Consider the following 19,882-nt stretch of genomic DNA (forward strand, 5'->3'; position numbering starts at 1 on the left):
TTTTTGAAAAATGTGTTGAAAAATTATTATTTTTTTTTGAATAACCAAATATAATAAAATATTACTCTTATTTACACGTACATTAACTTTGACGGACTCCTCAGAATGTAATATTTATTAAAAAATTAAAAAAGTAGACACTTTGCAAGTTTTATTAATAAAATTCCGTACATTTTGAGATAAATACTTTCGAAACAAGGTAAATCTTAGCATAGCACTGAAGTCATATGAAATGTAGCTGTACTTAGGGTTGTGGTACCGGTAATACCAGTACCGAAAATCCCGGAAATACCGACCCATTTTTGGTACCGTAATACCGGTACTGAAGAAAAGCCAGTACCGGTATTTTCGGTACCATACAATTTTTTTATGAAAAATATGTGGATTCTCTAGGGGAACATGTTTCAAAATATTGGTCTGCAAGATGACTTTTAATTATATTAATTACCTTCTATAAGTTAAACATTACTAGCTCCCGTTGTACTGAACGGAATGTTTAAATTCTTTATATAGTTATTATTAAATTTTAACGATCTTGTACTAAATTTCATAATATTCACATCTAGCGTAAGAGACGTAAAAATTTGCTATGATTTTTTTATTAGCGACATTCTGATTGGTTTCCATTTTTTACTGGGTGGCACGTAATAAGACTATGGTCTAAATCATGTCTTTGGTTTGCTCTTAAACCTTTATTTATAAAATAAAGAACAGCGATTTAGCAGCTAACAATTTTAGACTTGGTGAGCTACTCCAAATGAGGCGATTTGTGATTATTAGTGATAGGAAAATTCAGCAAAACTCCATAGTTTACAGGAAAGCAAAGAGCCTTGGTATGCAGGTCGAAACCAATTTACAGCAAATCAAGAGAGGAAAAGCGAGCAACCTGCTCGGATTTACTGCCATTCTCGCTTTGATTTACTGTTATTAATGGTGTTTCTTACTTTTACCATCTGTTAAAGTCGATAAAAGTCGCACCGCTTAGCAGTTATTGATTTCATAGTGGCCTAGATTTCGAAATAAAAGAAGGTGCCGCATACGAAAAATATTTTCTGCTGAAATGAGTCATGCCATTCCGAATCAATTAAAAACAATAAACATGTTTTTTGATCAGCACAAATCAATCATCTGAGAATAAGGTCATCAGTTTCAGCATTCAATTTCATTTTGAAGCTCCTTTCGAATTTAAAAAAGGGCTTCAGTACCGTAGTACCGGTTCTCGACAAAAAGGGTCGGTACTGCGAACCCTACATGTACTTCATCATTATACATACAAAAACGTTCTTCCGCAGCAATCAATAGGAAAACTTTTAAGTTCTCCAAATTAATCAAAAGTTCTCCAATTTAATCAAAATTCACAGTTGAGAAAATGTCATCGTAAACGATTCATAATTCCACGATTGTCAAGAGGAATCGGGAGAAATGATGCATTTTTAAATTGGATTTGATAGTGCAATTCAATTGTTTTTCAATGATTGTATTGTGCATTTTATATATTTGAAAAGGTTCGCTTGCCAATTTTTAAAAGTGTTCAAAATATGACGTAAAAATACTGATGCCAAATTATATTGGACACAGCTTATAGATTTTATTTCTTAGTAACAGATTGTTTTATCATATTAGAATAAACAAAATGTAAAAAATCAAGTAGCGATAGGTCGAATACAGATTATATTCGGATTTATTTTCCAATCATTGTCAAGTCCATGAAAATTAGAGCAATCAAATGTTTATTATGTTTCCCTATTGTAAGGTAATAAGTTTCGTCGTTCTTAAATGGTAAAAGTCAAAGTTTTAATTCACTTTTTAATGCAGACTGCAGACTTATCAATTATTTTTTTAAGTGCGGTTGCGGTAATACCGCGCGGTAAATGCTCATTTCCCGCACCGCATCCGCAAGAAAAAGTGTCTTACCGCACCGCAGATTTTGCGGTGCGGATGCGGCAAATACCGCGCGGTTGCGGTAAATACCGCAACCGCGACGAACCCTAGTGGTGACAGTGTGTTGGTTAGATGATTAGAATTATTCCAAATTTTCTGTGTCCAAATTAGACTATAGTTAGATCAGTAGATAGATGGTACAAAACGCTTCACGAGTCTATCAGCAGCTAAGAGCTAAACTTTTGCAACTGAAATCTGGCAAAAGAGTCACTCTTTAAATTATTTTCTGTACTACCGAGATCTGAATAGCTATCCAGCGTATGTTCGCGAAGGAATAGGAAGTAGTGGTAAACCCGTGAAAATATTTGCAGTGTAGTAGTTATGTCCAAGTCGTTTCAATCTAATCAGTAGTACACCAATTAATTGTATTATGTTACTTAGTTTATAGTGCTTTCGTTCCAGGAATACTTATAATCGATGAAGTCAAGACAATTTATCACCGCTACTTATTGTAGTGAATCGCATTTTTTACTCAAAAATGAGTAAAATTTCATTTCTGATCGTAATGAGCTATCTTCAACCGGCATTGATATACCACATCATTCTAACTTGTCTCTCCTACTTCTACACATTTTCGAGTCGATACGATTATCATCAGAAATAAGGAGATTTAGAACATTTAATACAAGATTTGTATCTACTCAAAAATGATTGGAAGTAGATAAGAAAAATTGAAATGGTGTAATACAAATGCCGGATAAAAATAGCCTATATCGATCAGACGCTATATCATACAAATTTCACTTATTTTTCAGAAAAAGTTATTTTCGTTGTTATGAGTGAATGTGTACGAAAATTCATTACATCAAACTAGAATTTAGGGTATCCACATTCCTAACTTTCTCGCACACGCTGGGCGCGTAGTACGTTTCTTCACAAACAAACCGATAATGCCTTTTTCCCAATCAAAAACCCATCACCTGTTTCTCACCCAGTAAAGACAATCGTTGTTTATGATCGCCACCTTGGGCTCGGATTCGGTCAGCGGATGCGAATTACATGATTTTCGATAAATCGGAAAAGTCACTGATATAAAATATTCAGTTTTCGTTTGAATTAAAAATATTAGAAAACATTCATACTTGATTGTTCATCTCCTATCATTACTGGTTCAAAGTTTGTAAGATGTAGCCATATTTGAATCCTAAAAATAATCAAATTCTGTTGTTGACAACATTGATAAATTCGATAGTTAGTTTTAAGCAAACCTCGACCCGTAAGCAACTATATCGCGTTCAATCGAAACCATTGGTGAATCCCATTGTAATTTTGAACCTAACCCTAGCGACAGTTCAATGTTGATCATTGCTGAATTGGGTGGAATTAAGTGACAAAAGTAATCTTATCATGAGCATAGATTTTAGAATTACCTTTTAAACCATTAAATACTTTAGAATTCATTATAAAACCAAAACAAAACAAAATCATTAAAACCATCGCATTTGTTAGTTTAGAATAAGCACTCATAAGCACATCTGATGGATACCATCTAAATGCTGTTCCTTGGTTCCTATCCAATCCAATCTATCTTCCGGGATTCTCGTAGTGTTGCCTATGTTTGTTGTTCGTTGTCCCTTTGCACAACCAATCATAGCACCTATTTGTAGGCACAAGTGTCATCCTGGAAATACGTATGTCATCTGAAAGAAGTACATAGTTTTATTGAAAATATTCTTTGCTCTTCCCCATCGTTAAATACCCTTTCTATCGCTTACCGTTAGATGACTTGTTATTTGCTGGAAACTCAACAAACAATTGAATATTTTACACTGACGTCACAAATGAACTGGAAGTTCATTTTTGACAGTTCGCTTGTACTGTTTACATGGACTTAGAATTTGTTTTATGATTTGCTTCGAGCAAATCGAGTCGTGCACAAATTTTTCTAAGTCCATGTGAACTGTCAAGAAAAGTGAGGTTAACTGCGTCAGTAAAAAACCTGATGTAATCGTAGCCATCTTGGGTGGCAGCTAATCAACTCATGATACTGGTAGTTATTTGCATCCAAATTATTAACGAGAGTTCTACACCAAAAAAATCTGAATTTTATCGTTGACGTAATTCCAAACATGCCACAATCTAACAAACCGTAATTGACGAAGTGACGAAATATAACCGTGTTCTGTTTAATTTTACATGAAAGATGTACTTTTCGTGAGCAGTGCCATAAAATTACAGTTAAACATTTTAAACAAACGCCATATGTGGAGTAAAATTACGTGACTCGCAAAAGTCAACGACATGTAAAATTAAAATCAAACGTAAAACTATGTCATTTTTGATGCTCGTATATGTCATGGTCAGGAGACGTAAATTTACACGATTTTTTCTAGTTGTGTACAAGATGATGTCACTAGTGAACCCATGATGAATGTAGTTCATGTTTTACAATTCTCGGTGGATTGTTTATTGTTAGTTGCGTGAGTTCGAATGCAACGGATGCTCATCTGTTACACTCGAACTCACGTAGCTCCCATGTAAACAAGCCACGGAGAATTGTCAAACGAAGTTCATCCGGGTAAAACCTAATAGAGTTCTGGGCAAATCTCGCGTACTTTTTGAAATGGACCTATGTGCAAAAGAGAGCCTCTCTTTGTTTACTTTCTCTTCCGATTATCACGGCATTACCATTAATCTTTCCAATAATGATCCAGTACATATTGGAAGATCATGGTTTTGACTAGCATATTACGCAAAGATTTAAGCAGCAAACGCAAATGCGACCGAGTTATTAGCGGAAGAGAAAGTAAACAAAGAGAGGCTCTCATTTGCACATAGGACCTTTTCAATAAGTTTGCTTGAAATCATTCTACACACACCACTTGAGTGGTTTGTTTTTCTCCAGCTGTCATATGTAAAACTGTCAGCCAATTTAATCATTAAAAATAGCTTGCAAAAAGTCTTTATAATGGTGCTGTTCAACGCCGGTTGGTCAGGTTCCATCATGAAAATAATCTGACTGAAAAGTTATTTTCGATTTGTTTTTCTCCATCTATGACAGGTGGAGGAAAACAAATCATCGAACACACTAATGCAGTTACAGATTGTCAATTACTCTATAGTATGGTAATGGTGCAGAATTATTTCTATTCCTCATACATCTAACCTTTTAATTCCAGTTTTCGGCAGAATAGGAGCTTAATGAAAAATGAAAGAAGAGACTTCATTGACTACCATTGAATAGTAATTAGCGACTGGCTGAAATGGAACGCTCCCCATGTTGATCGGAGATTTGTACCTTGCCGTGATTTGTTTTTTTCATCATTTTCCTGGAAGGATTGGGGATGTGTTTTGGTTAGAGATAAGTAAAATAACGACACGAAAAACAACCAATGCGGAAGAATACTTCACTGCCAATGGAATGAGAGCCACTTCTCCAAAAGCGGATATATCAACATACTCGAGGAAATAATGAGATAACAGAACGACAACACCCCCGAAGAGATATGTACTGTCATACAAATTCGGTTTAAAACGATTTAGGTTTATAACCTTTCGACGTGACTTTTTGGAGGCCATAGTTCAGTTTGTAACGGTTTTTCGCCAGAAATGACAATTATCAGTCGACGATGCCGTAAAAATTCTAATGTATATGATTTCGTTCTCAGAACTTCCCAGCATATTCTACAACTCTTTACCACACTGAGTTACGTTATTCCCTGTTCACAGGTTCATCTATGTATTGAGAACCAAAAATCCGAATACGCAATTGCATTGCTGCAAAGCATTTACGTATCAAATGATATGAAGTTCCGTAATCGAATTCACAAAGATCTCACGAATAATACTCAGCACGCTGAATAGTAGCCATGTGATAATTGAGTTTGCAAATCAAATTAGTGCTCTGATTAGAATGCTGCAATTTTGCTTGGATAAATTCGATAAATTCATTGACATTGTCGGACTCACATTAGGCAGACACGTTTTCGATTGAATGCAAGTTTGCAAGCTACGCCAATAATTGGCATGTTCGGATACAGCCTAAGAGCGAATCTTGTGCATTATCCTACTTATCGGAAGTGGAAAAACTGGTTCTGGACCAACGAAGCCAGTCGCAGCGCTCGCTCTAGCCAATTCGTCTACCCATTAATTTCCAGTATTACCGGAATGACCGGGTATTCATGGAAGGTAGATAGCATTTGAAATGCTAAGCTCTTCGACTTGAGTTCGACATCCAAATACTAATTTCGACATCGAATCTGCCGAACTAAGTGCTTTTAGGACTGTCAGAGTATAAATATGATGATGATGGTCCCACCTCATACCCCCATAAATAAATTCTTTTAATGCAATTTACCTGTTGAGGTACCGATTGCACGCCATACAGAATTGTGAAAATTTCTGCTTGGAATATGGTACAGTATTTATCAAGCGAATGAGATTGGTTCAATCTGAATTCACGACAATAGACACCAGCATCGGCTCGGTCCCTCAACAAATAGCAGTCAATATAACGAACTACTGTTCAAGCTGTCGCTCCCTCCAGTCGAAGGAATTCTCACATTGGAAATTTTAAAAGGAAAACTACATGTGATTGTTAGGTCACTGGGAGCAAGTATATACTTAACTCAATTAACCATTTTGGGCCACAGTTTTGTGTGGCTAGATGCACGATTTATTTGGTTACTGTTTCATAGTCTCGTAACCGTAAGACGGTATCTACAAATAAGTCCTTCCTGTTTCAGAAACACATACTGGTGTTATATTCAAAAGGGGCTCTATAGTTGCCATCAGGGACATTTTCCGAAGATGGTTTATCTTTGATTGGATTGTCGTGACTTCTCTTTTCTGTAACCACACAAGATCCACTGAAAATACTTGCGTTTGGGTCCCCAAAGTTTTGAGTCAAGAATTACCCCAACGTACTTAACTTGATCTGTGACAATAATTTCAGAGTCAAAGAACTGCAACGGACGGGCTCCGGTTGTAATCCTTCGTTACGTGAAAAGCATGTTTTATATGGATTAACTGATAGCCCAACATGAAGACACCATTGCTCAACAACACGTAAGGCTTGTTGCAGAAGGCATCGGCGACAAAGTTCCATAGAAGTGGTGATAGCAAACCACCAAGGACATCCATAGACACTCAGTTTATTTTATCTCTACTTGTCTTAAAGATGAGCACAGATGTCGATTACTAAGCATTGCGTATATCCAGTTATATAAAGCTACTCCATGACCCCGTGCTGCTTCCAAAATGGATTCGAAAGACACGTTGTCAAAACCACCTTTAATTTCAAGAAAAACTCCCAAGCTTGATTGCTTTTGTGAAACAGAGTGGTAGTAGGGTTAATTAAACGTTCCACTGATTTGAGAAGGACGGAGGTTAGACTGATCGGTCTAAAGCTCTTTGCCTCCTCATAGGCTGCCTTTGGGAATGAATTTTACAGTTATTTCCCGCCAAGCTGATGGAATGAATCCTGCGAAACATTTTCTCACTTCAACTGGCCAGAGCGTCTTAATCCGCCAACTGTACTAGAAAAACTAAACTGAAGTTCTACTCTGGTGGCACTGTCGTACTTTATGCTCGGTTCATTGGTGTATAATATAATAGGGATGACTATTTTCTTTTTTTGTGTGCAATATGTATATTTATTCTGGGAGGGTCTTATCTACTACATACAAGTACCTTTTTCAAAAAAATGCATGAAGTGTTCACATCCTCTTTGTAGTACACCCTAGTTTTTTACGCGGTTTTTTTGCGCAGGTTTTTACGAGGTTTTTTTTAACGTGGATTTTCTAATTACCGCGGTTTTTTTTACGCGAATTTTCCAATTAACGCGGTTTTGCAAAAATATTCTAAGTCCTTTTGAATGCAAAGAACTTAGAAGAATTTTGGCAGTTTTTATTTTGCGCGGATTTCGCCACTAACACGGTTTTTGCAAAAAATAAATCCTTTTGAATGCAAGAATGGAAGAGACGGGTCTGGAAGATTCCTTTCGGCCCGCACCCCAACAATATGGGTATTTTCGGAATGGTCTTGAAGAGTAGGCGCCAGAAATTGATTTTTGACGCCATTTTGCAATCAAAGATGGCGACTTCCGGTTTAGCGAAATTCGCTATAACTCAATCAATATGGGTATTTTCGGAATGGACTTGAAGAGTAGGCTTTCGGAGATTTGGCACAAACAAATTAAAGTTAACTAAATCTTTGAGCCATAAAATAATACGAAACTGCGATGAATTACTTTTAAGTTTAGTGTAGGAAGGGAAGTACTTTCAAAAATAAAATATTCCCAAAACCATGCTTCTGTTCGTCGGTGAGTGAAATCAACTCCCAATCGAACCAAAAACCGTTCGATTTAAGAACGGAAAATATCATTTATATGACCAAATGCTCAAATGGATCAAACAGCAAGCGCACTGAAACAACTTATCCCCCATATCTTCTAGAAGCAGAAGTTCGAGCCTGGATCAAACGCTGTATAGAAAAAAGTCAGACACATGTGGCAGAAAGACCATGAAAGATAGAAAGAGAGAAAAAACAGTCTTTCCTCCATTTTCGTTTTCTTTTTTTTTTTTTTTTTCAACCAGTGAGTTCTACCCACAAATTGTTTTGACATTCCTCCATAGGCGCGGTGGAAAAGTGGGAGTAGGCTGCATATCAGCCGAATATTTCGCCAAAAGTGGCTTTTGAACAGCACTCATGTACAATATGATGCCTATAAGCTCAGTTACCCTTGTTCTATACGCGACTATAGAACCGAATTGATGCCATTTTTACGGCTTAGTGGTTACTTGGGTAGTTATTATCTGAGACCATCAAATATGGTTTTTCTGGCGAATATTATGCGCTATCATTTTAAAATCCTAAGTGATAAAGGAAAATTCAAAATGGCAAACCTTCATGACAATTTACTGAAAAACCACGTAATACGAATATTCTTAATGGATGGATTTCCCATCTTCACTGTGTTCCCGTTCATAATTAAGGCTCAAGTTACTTCAAGGCTTGGTAGTATGCGTAGGAAAAATTGTGTTCAGCTTTGCCACCAGATTAACCATTTCAGCCTTCTCAAAACTCTAAAAGAAGAATGTCAGCCGATTTATTAGATCACGATTCAAATCATACAAAATAGCTACTGGAAAAACTATCGGTTTAGCTAAATGGTGCTTTTGAAAAAGTGGCTGTAGTTTTTTTCATTCCGCAGTTGTGTTGCGTACCCCAGCACGGTGTGGTAGTGTGACAAAAAATCACAGCCACTTTTTCATAAGCACCATTTAGCTAAACCGATAGTTTTTCCAGCAGCTATTTTGTATGATTTGAATCGTTGTGATTTAATAAATCGGCTGATATTCTTCTTTTAGAGTTTTGAAAAGGTTTGCATGGATAATCCGGTGGCAAAGCTGAACACAATTTTTCCTACCCATACTACACTTCGTTCAAATCTAACACATGCTCAAAAAAGGTAACTTGAGCCTTAAATGCAATATGTGCAAGTGATAGATTATTTCTCTTCCATCACCCCCTGTGCAGTCGACGATTTTTCTCTGTGAATTCTGTCAGCATCGCATTCTGCATATGATGAATTGGAACAGACTGCAGGTAACACCCATTTCGACGGGACGCCCAATATTAGTTAGTACTACTGATCCTTTCAATCCTTACCACAGTTGAAGTATCATCATGCGGTTCTTTAATTTTTACTTGCAACATGCAATTGAAAACAGTTCTTTGGATATTGCTGATCTATTTTGCTCTGCTAATTTAATGTTGTAGAGTTCGTAGCGATCTGAAATGTACATTGTTTGTTGAGTTAGAGCAACTTCAAGCAATATGATTATGTGGAATGCAACTACTGGAAAAAAATACTCTCATTAAGATTGGACTGGGAGGGAAATTGACAATTAAAGTGCATTTTTTCTGTACCTTTTGCTTAATTTTCGTAAAAAGTTATCAATTCATATTGTGGGTTGTGGTTTTTTTTTGTAATCGTAGCATTCTCAGTTGAAACTTAAGTGCTTTGTTTGGCAATTGTCAGATTAATATGCAAGCTCAGCTGATGGTTGAAGTAGATTCCAGCTGAAACATTTTCATCTACATCCTCATATCTACCTGTTATAGTTGATCCCTTTTTTCCTATACCAACACTATCACCCACCATAAACAAACAAAAACTGATAAAAGCAACATCTTCTCCTTCACCTTCACATTGTTTGAGACTGTCATCAACTTACGCATTTTATCTGTGATATTTTCACGTTCATCTATGAGCCGATGGCAAACCCATAAAATTATGAAAAGATTGAAAATTAGTAGAGAATGACAAAACAGTCTATTGTTACCAAAAAAAATTAAAAAAAAAACTCCTGAAACACTGACAAACTACACCTTGAACATTCGCTGAACAAAGCGAGTAAACAAAAATTCTAAAAGGCTATATTTCGAATAAAAATCTTTGATAACAAACACAAAAGCAAATCAACCAAAACCATGCAGATGCCGTTTTCTCAAAACAATTGAAAACAAGCAAAAGATCTCGAACAAATTGAAGTTTTAGGTACTACTTTTAGATCGCAAAATTTCAACCAAGAACCACCTTGACCAAAAGAAAAATATTTTGCTTTTAGATAAAATTTTAAACAGCGACGAATGAAATGAAAGAAACCTTACATAAAACCGGTAAAATCAGCTTCAACACTATGTCCCTCCTTGTTCTCAAATAATCCGCAGTACAAGATGAACGAAAAAGTACATAAAGTTATACTATTGTAAGACCTGGTTAAATTCTCCAAATAAAGGACCTCTAGAGAGCACATTTGAACAGTAGTTTTATTGATTAACGAAAAACAAGTAACTTTTGCGCTACAACTAATCACGGCGCAAGCCGCTCATACAACCAACCATTCTCTCCTTGATGCAAAAGTGTCCCATCGACTGTTTCTCCCGGGAGTAGATCCCTCCGGAACCGAATCCGATCGTGCAACCGATTCGTCTGACCCTGCCAGAACTCGATCGCCCTCGGTCGCACCAGATAGCCACCCCAGTTTGGCAGCGGAACTACCCCGTCCGGTCCCAGTTCGTCCACTATTGCTTGCTCTTTCTGATCCAGATACTCTCGGCTGGGAATCGGTTTGCTCTGCGGACTAGCCAGGGCACCAATCTGGCTGGCACGGGGTCGCTGATGGAAGTAGGTCTCCGAATCTTCGCGTGAAATTTTCTCCGCCGTTCCTTCGATTCGCACCGAGCGGCGTAGTGGCAACCAGTAAAAGGCTAGGGCCACGTTGGGGTTTTCAGCCTGAAGTGGAAAGAGTGTTTTTACTTTGATGTGCTACAAGTAGGCGGTATTTGTTGATTACCTACCAGCTCGGCCGCTTTTCGACTTTCGTAGTTTGTGAAAAAGGTAAATCCTTGGTCGGTGACATCTTTCAACAGCACAAATCTAGCCGACGGAAAAGCATCCCTGGAATCGAATTGATAATTGTTTTTGAAAATGGTTCTAAAATTAAAATTAAATCTAGAACGTTGCACTCGGGTACACGCCATCTTCAAAGCCGTGTAAAAACGAGAATTCGGTATTTACCGTCCTGGGACTCTAACCAAAATTCAATTTATAGTTCATAGTAATGGCGTTTTCGTTTTTTCTTGGTGCTACACCGGTGTAGTGCAAAGAAAGAGATAGACTGATTACACCCAAGTTTGAATGAGTGTAGCACCGACTACACCGGTGTAGTGCACTGTCAAAAACGAATATGCCATAAGAGTAGCAAATGGTGGTAAAGCTTGTTTGCTTTTGGCCTTTGTGGAAGCAGAAGTCAAAATTGGCGTGGGTACATTTGTACCCCAGTGTACCGTTGCCGTTAGCGTTTCGTGCTGTCAGTGGAAATGTGACTTGTGGTAATATCACTTTAAATACCGGTTGTTTTACTATGTAAGTAACAATTAGTAGTATGCAGTCGTTTTTAATCATTTGTTCAATTAATTTAATTATGAAGTAGAAAAAATTGTCGTTCTCATTTACACTAATTGCTTTTCTTAAAATTTTTCAAAATAAATTTTTTTTTTAATTTTTCAAAATAATTACTTGCATGTATAATTTGTGCACAGCAACTGCTGTGACAGTAGTGTTGCGTGTTATAAATGTTTGACTGGTCAGAAATATTTTTTTCATTTCAATTTCCGCGCCATTTCGTGGTACTTTTCAAAACCCGATTTTTCAATTTTCGCTCTTCCAAAAAATATCATTTTCAAAAATATCGAAATTCTATTTTACATTGTTTCTAGACCATTCTTTCAACTTTTAGATTCATATGATTTTTTTCAAATCGGTTGAAAATCTTCAGATATAGTAATTTTTGTGAAAAAGTCTAAGACGCGATTTTTTCCTTTTTTGCACAAGCCAATTTATAGGGTAAACGGGTCTAAGCAACACTAGCTATATTTCAACATTCGACACTATGATCTCCGCACCAACTACTCTAATTTATTGTTATAGTAGTTATAAATTAGCACCCGTTTATTTTTTTTATTAAAAACATCCTGATACAAGTATTATTAAACATTTTTCAAAGATGCCCAAATTCTAGTATTTTCTTTCACCCAGGGAAAAATTCTCCCGGTTACAGTGTAATATGCCCCACAGCAATCGGTGAGTATGCCTCACAATGGTTTTATCCGGTAATGACCTGTTGTGAATGCAAGAGTAATTCTTAGGGTTGCCATCGCTCCGGGTTTGACCCGGAGACTCCGGTTTTCGGGAGCGATCTCCGGGCCTCCGGGTTTTACATCAATTTCTCCGGGTTTGGTGGAAAGAAGAATAATTTCAAATTTTTGAATTTAATTGATTCTTTACAAAATGATTAAAAAGTCTAAGTTGACCAATATTCTGGTTCAGATTTATTTTGCCTGACTAACCCTTCGTTTCAAGGTGACGACGATGAGTTTACCGAATATTGCTGATTTCGTTCTCAAAGCAATGAAAATAAAAAAACAAGTCAAATTTACTACAAATTAAGGAAAGTAATATTTCACTATATACTACAATTGAAATGTTGCATTCCACTAAGTCGCTCAAAATGGTGTAAAAAAGTTATTTTGCTGAAATTTTACCAAATCACTTCACTGTTAGTGGTGCTTATCACCAGCTGCTCCAACCCAGTCACCAAATTTTCTGTCAGAACGTTCTGTCAAATATCTATCAGTCTTGGTTTAGCAGCCCTGTCAGATTTCTGCGCGCATCCTGTCGGGTTATCTGAACTAGGACGAACTCGGTTTCGCTCACGTTTTCTGGTAAATTCTGACAGGAACTGAGCAAAACCTTGGAACAACTCGGAAATAGAACGTGAAAAGAACCTGCCAATTCCTACCTGATAGAGTTATAGCACGAATCGAGCAAAACATCTGACAAAGTTCTGGTAGGAAGCGTACAGAAATCATGATCGTACATTCCTGGCTGGATTCTGGCTAAAATCGAGCAGCATCGGCTAATTTAACCGCTTCTGTCAAAAACGGTTGTCGCATTTGAGTAAATTCTCTTCCAGAATTCTCGCACAAATCACGCAAAATGCTAGCAAAAACTGTGCCAGAATCAATTTCGCTTTGCTCAACTTCTGCGAACTTTCTGCTAGGGCACAGTGACTGGGAAGGTATGGCAGATTTGTTCTAATCCAACTGACTAGGTCAACATCAAACGAGTTCTTCCCGTGTTACTACTCCTGCAACGACCTTTAACTGTTGCCTAGCGATGTGAGTTTTGCCCCTTTGTTGCTACCTGTGGTGATGAATAACCCACACCACATAGTGTTTACCATGTGATGCCCTGCCTTCTTTGCACTTGGTCGGGGAAGCTTTACTTTAACGTAGTTTTAAAAAGCGATTAAGGTGCTCCAAAATGCCGAGCAATCGCTTTGATTCCAATTTCTGTCTAGTTTCACTTAAAATCCATCACCCCAGTGAAAATCTCCGGGTCAGAGCCTCTCCAGAGGTGGCAACCCTAGTAATTCTACACGCACACATAGTTTTAAGCCAAGCCAATAGATCTATCAAATCTGACTGTTTCTTATTGGTTGTAATGCTATTGGAAAAAGTAGGAGCTTACATCAAAATAGCTCTTTTGAAACTTTTGTGTATATTGTTGTTTTGCAACATATTCAAAATACCAAACTAACTTAGTACGTCGATTTCATGAAACGATACTGTCATCAGCTATTTTTACTGTTTAGATAATTCAGGAGTCCTGGGAATGGAATAGGGGCATTTTGCTCCGGTGGGGCGTATTACACCCTTTTTCCTTGCATAATTGATTCAATAAATTCCGTACATTCACCTAACCAGCTGTTTTCGCAATTAAAAAACGAAGCAAATGGTATATTATGCATTTCTTTTGCTCGTATTTATACCTGCGAAAATAGCGATCAAACGCATGGGATACGTTTGCACCACTGTGCAACCTTCTAAGGTAAAAAAGTGAGCGTAACGTTCTAGGATTAACACCGAAAGGCTCCTGAAGTAAACCCACCTGCTTGCCGTAGCCAGGCACATCGCATTCGGTTCGATGATTTCCGGAGTGTTGCACGCCTCGTCCAGCCATTTTCGAAATAAATGGAATGGGTCTTTTACATCAATACTGGTCTCATGGAGGATTTCCTTCTTCTCCTTATACTTGATACGTAAAGCTACAATTAAATATTGTTCGATTTATGGAAGGTTTTTGATTTGAAATCATACTTTGTTAACAATGTAAATAAATGTCAGTTTTATGAAGCGGTCCTTTAGACTTTTAAATAAACAGCTATCAGCCAATTCATTAAACTAATAACTCACCCGATAAATCAACACTAGACATTCTGCGTATTACTCTCGTTATCATTGATAGTGACAGTGCAGAAAAAAGCACTTCACTTCCAAAACATCAACTTGGTAACAGCCGGTTACAGCATCCAACCCACGACTATTTCTTTCGTTCGTTTCTGATAGAGGGAAAGAGCCAATAAATGTCAACTTGGTTATTATCACCATACGAGCAAAAAGGAGAATAAAATTTACCTATACGTCCCACGTATATGGCACCCCTATCCCTTTTGCATTGAACTGACATAAGTCAACATCTCAGCGGGCACACAAATTATGGACCCCACTGACAGTTCAAATTGTTCTGCTCGTTTTGCTCGAAGCTCGACCTTCACTATTCAGACACGGCACGGCATGCCTCAATCTTTAGATGCTTGTTAAAAAGTTTAAATATTGCACCGCCAATTGATGAAAAGTGTTGTTTTGGACATGTCGGTGAATAACAAAACTTTTCACCATGATTCACCAACAAATTGAACGAACTCGAGTATCACAAAATTGTGTCGAATGAAATCGATTCTGTTTATTGTGGATCGACCCTAACGCGACGTTTTAGATGTTGGCATAGAAATCATGGCGGCGTAGCAGATACCTGATACGTCCGTATTTCAGTGCTGCCACATTGAAATTTACGAACATCTCAATACACATATTATGTTAGGAATCTGATACCAAAAATGAGAATGTGTGTCAAATTTTGAATGAATATTAGTTGATATATTAGAATATTTACAAATATGTAGACATTTGCAAAACTTTCAAACAAGGGTGAAGTATCTGCCGACGTTTGTGAAAAGTGTCTACAACTAGAAAAAATTGTTAATGTGGCAACCCTGGCACATTCAAAACAAACAGGCTGTAACGCAGATAGTAACAGTCAGGTAACAGTAGCTATACCGGTTGCAAACAACTTACTGCTGTAGTTTTATACAACATTGCATGCAAAGCAAGCGAAGTTTGAAATTTGCTCAAGCTTTGCCGCATTCACATGGTCGTAGCAAGGTGTCTTCTAATCAGTGGTACGAAACTGTTAAGAGGGACATGAATTAAAATAAAATTTAACTTTAAATTGCTAATAGTATTGGGAATTCGTGGTTGAGGAGGTGCGATCTTTTAGATACAATTATTTTCAGCAATTGTGATAAACATGCAAAGGGAATCTGGCAATGATGAACGCTTGCTGTCTTCAGATTTACGGCAGGGCCTAGTAGAGAAAATTAAGAACAGCAGGAAGCCTTTTGTCGTATCTTCTCTTAGGGACCATTTATAAATTACGTGGCGCAAAAAATGCTCAAAAATGACTCCCCCTCCCTCTATGTAACAAAATGTCACGAACATCTCTATACCCCTATTAGGCAACAAAAAAAAATTCTTCAGTAAAAACATGATACGTAACGTTCTAGCTTACTCCCCCTCTCCCATATATGTCACAACATGTCACATTATGTCGTAACTCCTCTCCTCTAAAAGCGTTACGTAATTTATGAATGGTCCCTTAGAGCAGCTAGGACGAGATTCGTGGAAAGATGGTTTAATTTTTTCCTGTTTTACCGTTTTGTCCTTGTTTACGTTGTAAGCTTTCATTTTCGATCTGGTTGATCAAACTTGTGCATGAGATAATGACGAAATACACACCAAAAAAATTTGAATTTTATCGTTGACGTAATTGCAAACATGACACAATTACCGTGTTCCGTTTAATTTTACATGAAACATATACTTTACATGCGCAATGACATAAAATTACACTTCCTACCGTTCAGAACAAATGCTGTATGTGGAGTAAAATTATATGATTTACGAAATTAAATGTCACGTAAAATTAAAATCAAACTTAAAACTAAATCATTTTTGATGCTCGTATTTGTCAGGGTCAGTAGACGTAAATTTACACTATTTTTTCTAGGTGTGTAGTGATAGAATATGTAGCGTCAGTATCTAATATTTTGAAAACTTCTTGTCCGTTCTTACATGATGATGATGATTTATAGGCTCATTTTGTAAATGATAAAACAAACCAAAGCGAGGAATTGGTGATTCCAGCCGTTGAACATGGCATTTTACCATCCGGTCTTGAAAATTAAACAGATCGAAAGTTCATTTTCCCTAGTGTAATGAAGTATCATGCGAATCATTTAACCCTTTCATGCCCAACTTTTTTCTAGTGCACGTTAAGAAACACGAAAAGCCATTTTTCATAAAGATAGATGCTTCTCTCGCAGTGCTAGAAGCTGCTCAATTTTTACCTTTCAATGCTCAATACAATTCCCCTAGAATTTTTACGAAAGTCCACTTGCGTGGTAAATGTAACCAAATACAGTCTAAATTGATAAGTGTTATTAGTTTTTAATAATACTGCAACATAACGAAGATACATGAAAAATTCATTTTTCGTTGTCAACGTAAACTGTCCCTGGCAGCACTGCTCCATCGGAATCCAATCAGACTAATTGCAATAACATTAGTTCCAGAGCTGATCCTTGTAACTGTTAATACTTAAATGAAAGGTAATATTAACATTTATCAGCCTTACTTGTTTTTGAGAGCAAATCTTACCTCAATCAACAATTATAGCTGTTTAAAAACGTTGTTGTCCACAAACAACATGGGCATGAATGGGTTAACTGGCCTGAGGAAAACGACAATATGGTAATGGATTATGAACCAATTATGCAAGTACTATTTGCAAACGGTTACAAAAACTTTCATGTTGACGAAGAATTAGAAGGAATAACCTGGAATATGAAACTTTTAAACCCAAGATGAATTGAAGCGAATTTATAGATGGATGTTGCTTGTATGAGGGTATAAATTTATACACGATAAATAATGTGTGCATTACGGAACTTTTAATTACATAGACATATCGACAAATGTCTCGGGACACCAATAGTAATTGCTTTTCATTAAATTTTCCTCGGAATGTAGCAGCAAGAAATAATAAAATTGTTCACCTGCCGTTTAGTTCAATCGAACGTAAGCAAAATGTCCGACTGTCTGCTGTCCGCAGCTAAATTTCCTTTTTACAAACCGTGCATTTAAAAATTAATTAAACAAACGGTAAATCCATCACCAATTCTCGGCAACTTGCTGCCCAGAGCAATAAACACATGATAACGCTACTGAGAGTTGCATAGATCGATTCACTCATCAAGGTGAATCTAGATTTGTGTAACTCTTTACCCCATTCTACTAGAAAAAACTCCTTCCCGTGGCGTATGCGGTGATGCAGAGGTATATAAGGTCTCCGTAACACTACACTCAGGTTTTTTTCACGCGGTTATTTTTGCGCGGTATTTTTTACGCGTTTTTTGCGCAGATTTTGAAATTTACGCGGTATTCATTTACGTGGATTTTTTAATTTACGCGGTATCCATTAACGAGGTTCCCATTAACGCGGATTCTTAAATTTACATGGTTTTCATTTACGCGGATTTTGAAATTTACGCGGTTTTCATTTACGCGGCCTGAGTGTAGTTGTTACACAAATATTTCTTCTCTTTCCCGATGACTGTAAGGGCGTGACCGGCGCCGTTATTGGCATTTCAAAGTACATAATTCTCGGAACGTGCACATTGATGGTGAATAGCTACTCCCAGGCCCTATTCGTTGATTTTCTGTACAATTTCGCTTGTTCTTGTCATTCATGGAGTACATGTACTACAAATTGTACGGTCATCGTGCTTATGCTCATGCTCTACCCTGAGGTTGAAGGAAAGCCCCTGCGAAACGTTGCACTATGGGAATGCATGTGATCAATCGAAAGCTACAGCAACTCCAATATAATTCAATGTGCGTTTATATACACTAGAATAAAGGAAATTCTCGTAAATCTCCGAAAAATATTTAACTTAGCTGGGTTATATGGATGCTTGAAGTTGAAAATTTCGGAAAGAGACTTTCCACGTGTATTTGTAAACTTCTCAAATCGCTATTGAATTTTGAATGAAAGATATGTTCAATTATGTCATTTGAAAACTAAAAATATCTGTTTTGTGATGATATGATATGATGATCGATCCAGCAAATAAAGTCTTCCAAAGACCCCCTGAACTCTCCATACGAACATCAAATACAATGTTTCTACTAACTTATAGCGACGGTTTCTTTTTTTATATTTGCTCATAGCTGAGAACGCTTCAATTGAAGTTTCAATGGCAGTCACAATATGTAGTCTTTTTAATGGTTTTGATTTGTATGGGACTCATTAATACATATCTCCGGAACAAGAAATTCGAACGGAACAATTAGCAGGCTATAAGGATAACTGGAAAGCGATTGCATTATAATCGCCTCAATGCAAGGCTTTCACGCTAACAACAAAAACATAATCGCCAACATAGCACAGACATTGCACACTCCCTTCTATTTAGTTCAATGTAAATGAATACTTCAAAATATTCACATGAATCATTCACGAAATTTCTCTGTAGCTCTCTTTTTAAGCACGCGTGACCAATTTTCAGTTTTCTATTTCCAATTACGCGTTGCAATACTGGACCCAAAAATTCTATTCTGCACAATAAAGTTCTTTTTTAAAAAATCTGTGACCAAAAAGACATTTTAGACTTCCAAAACAAATTGAAAGTTCTGATTTCGTGATAACCAATTAGCCTCCATAAATAAAATAGAAACACCAGGTCATCTTGAACGACATTGTCAAGTACAGATGAACGAAAACGAAAAAGTGAAAACAGAAAAAAAATGGAAGCATTAGAAAGTGCATTGTATATTTCATAACCATTCTTTGAGTAATGTGATTTTATCAAATTTGTCTGAACTTCCTGAAACTAAGGTTATTAAAGTCGTACGCTTAATTCCTTTACTTTATTTAAATCATTTTTATAAAAAAAATTCATTATATTTAGTCATTTTTTTTAATTTTTTTCATTTCATGGATTTTATTTATTTTGAATAAATGATTGATGTAAACATATGATCCTTCCATTCTGATCATTTATTTCATTCAGCATTCATTTTATTCAATTTGTTCATATTAGTTCATTTTATCTATTTTATTCATTTAGTTCTTTGAATGCTTTCTGATTAGTTTATTCATATCATTATCATATCATATTTTATACTGTTTTCATTTTATATAGGTATTTTATTAATATTGTCAAGTTTATACATTTTATTAATTTTTTTC

At 36.6% G+C, this 19,882-nt stretch overlaps 1 protein-coding gene and 1 long non-coding RNA gene across 2 annotated transcripts; one reads left to right on the forward strand and one right to left on the reverse strand.

Moving 5' to 3' along the window:
• The first annotated feature begins 144 nt into the window (after positions 1-144).
• Positions 145-10,708, forward strand: LOC131684314 (uncharacterized). The gene is made up of 2 exons (XR_009304641.1): positions 145-5,007; positions 5,061-10,708. It is a non-coding gene; the product is annotated as an uncharacterized LOC131684314 (long non-coding RNA).
• Positions 10,699-14,866, reverse strand: LOC131684313 (pyridoxine/pyridoxamine 5'-phosphate oxidase-like). Its single transcript, XM_058967065.1, has 4 exons — positions 14,707-14,866; positions 14,402-14,558; positions 11,248-11,347; positions 10,699-11,182 (listed from the first exon to the last, which is right to left on the reverse strand). Exons 1-4 carry the CDS (start codon positions 14,750-14,752, stop codon positions 10,760-10,762), a joined length of 726 nt encoding a protein of 241 aa, XP_058823048.1. The 5' UTR covers positions 14,753-14,866; the 3' UTR covers positions 10,699-10,759.
• Between the last annotated feature and the right edge of the window lie 5,016 nt (positions 14,867-19,882).

This window comes from Topomyia yanbarensis, chromosome 2 (assembly GCF_030247195.1).
Source record: "Topomyia yanbarensis strain Yona2022 chromosome 2, ASM3024719v1, whole genome shotgun sequence".
Taxonomy (NCBI): Eukaryota; Metazoa; Arthropoda; class Insecta; order Diptera; family Culicidae; genus Topomyia; species Topomyia yanbarensis.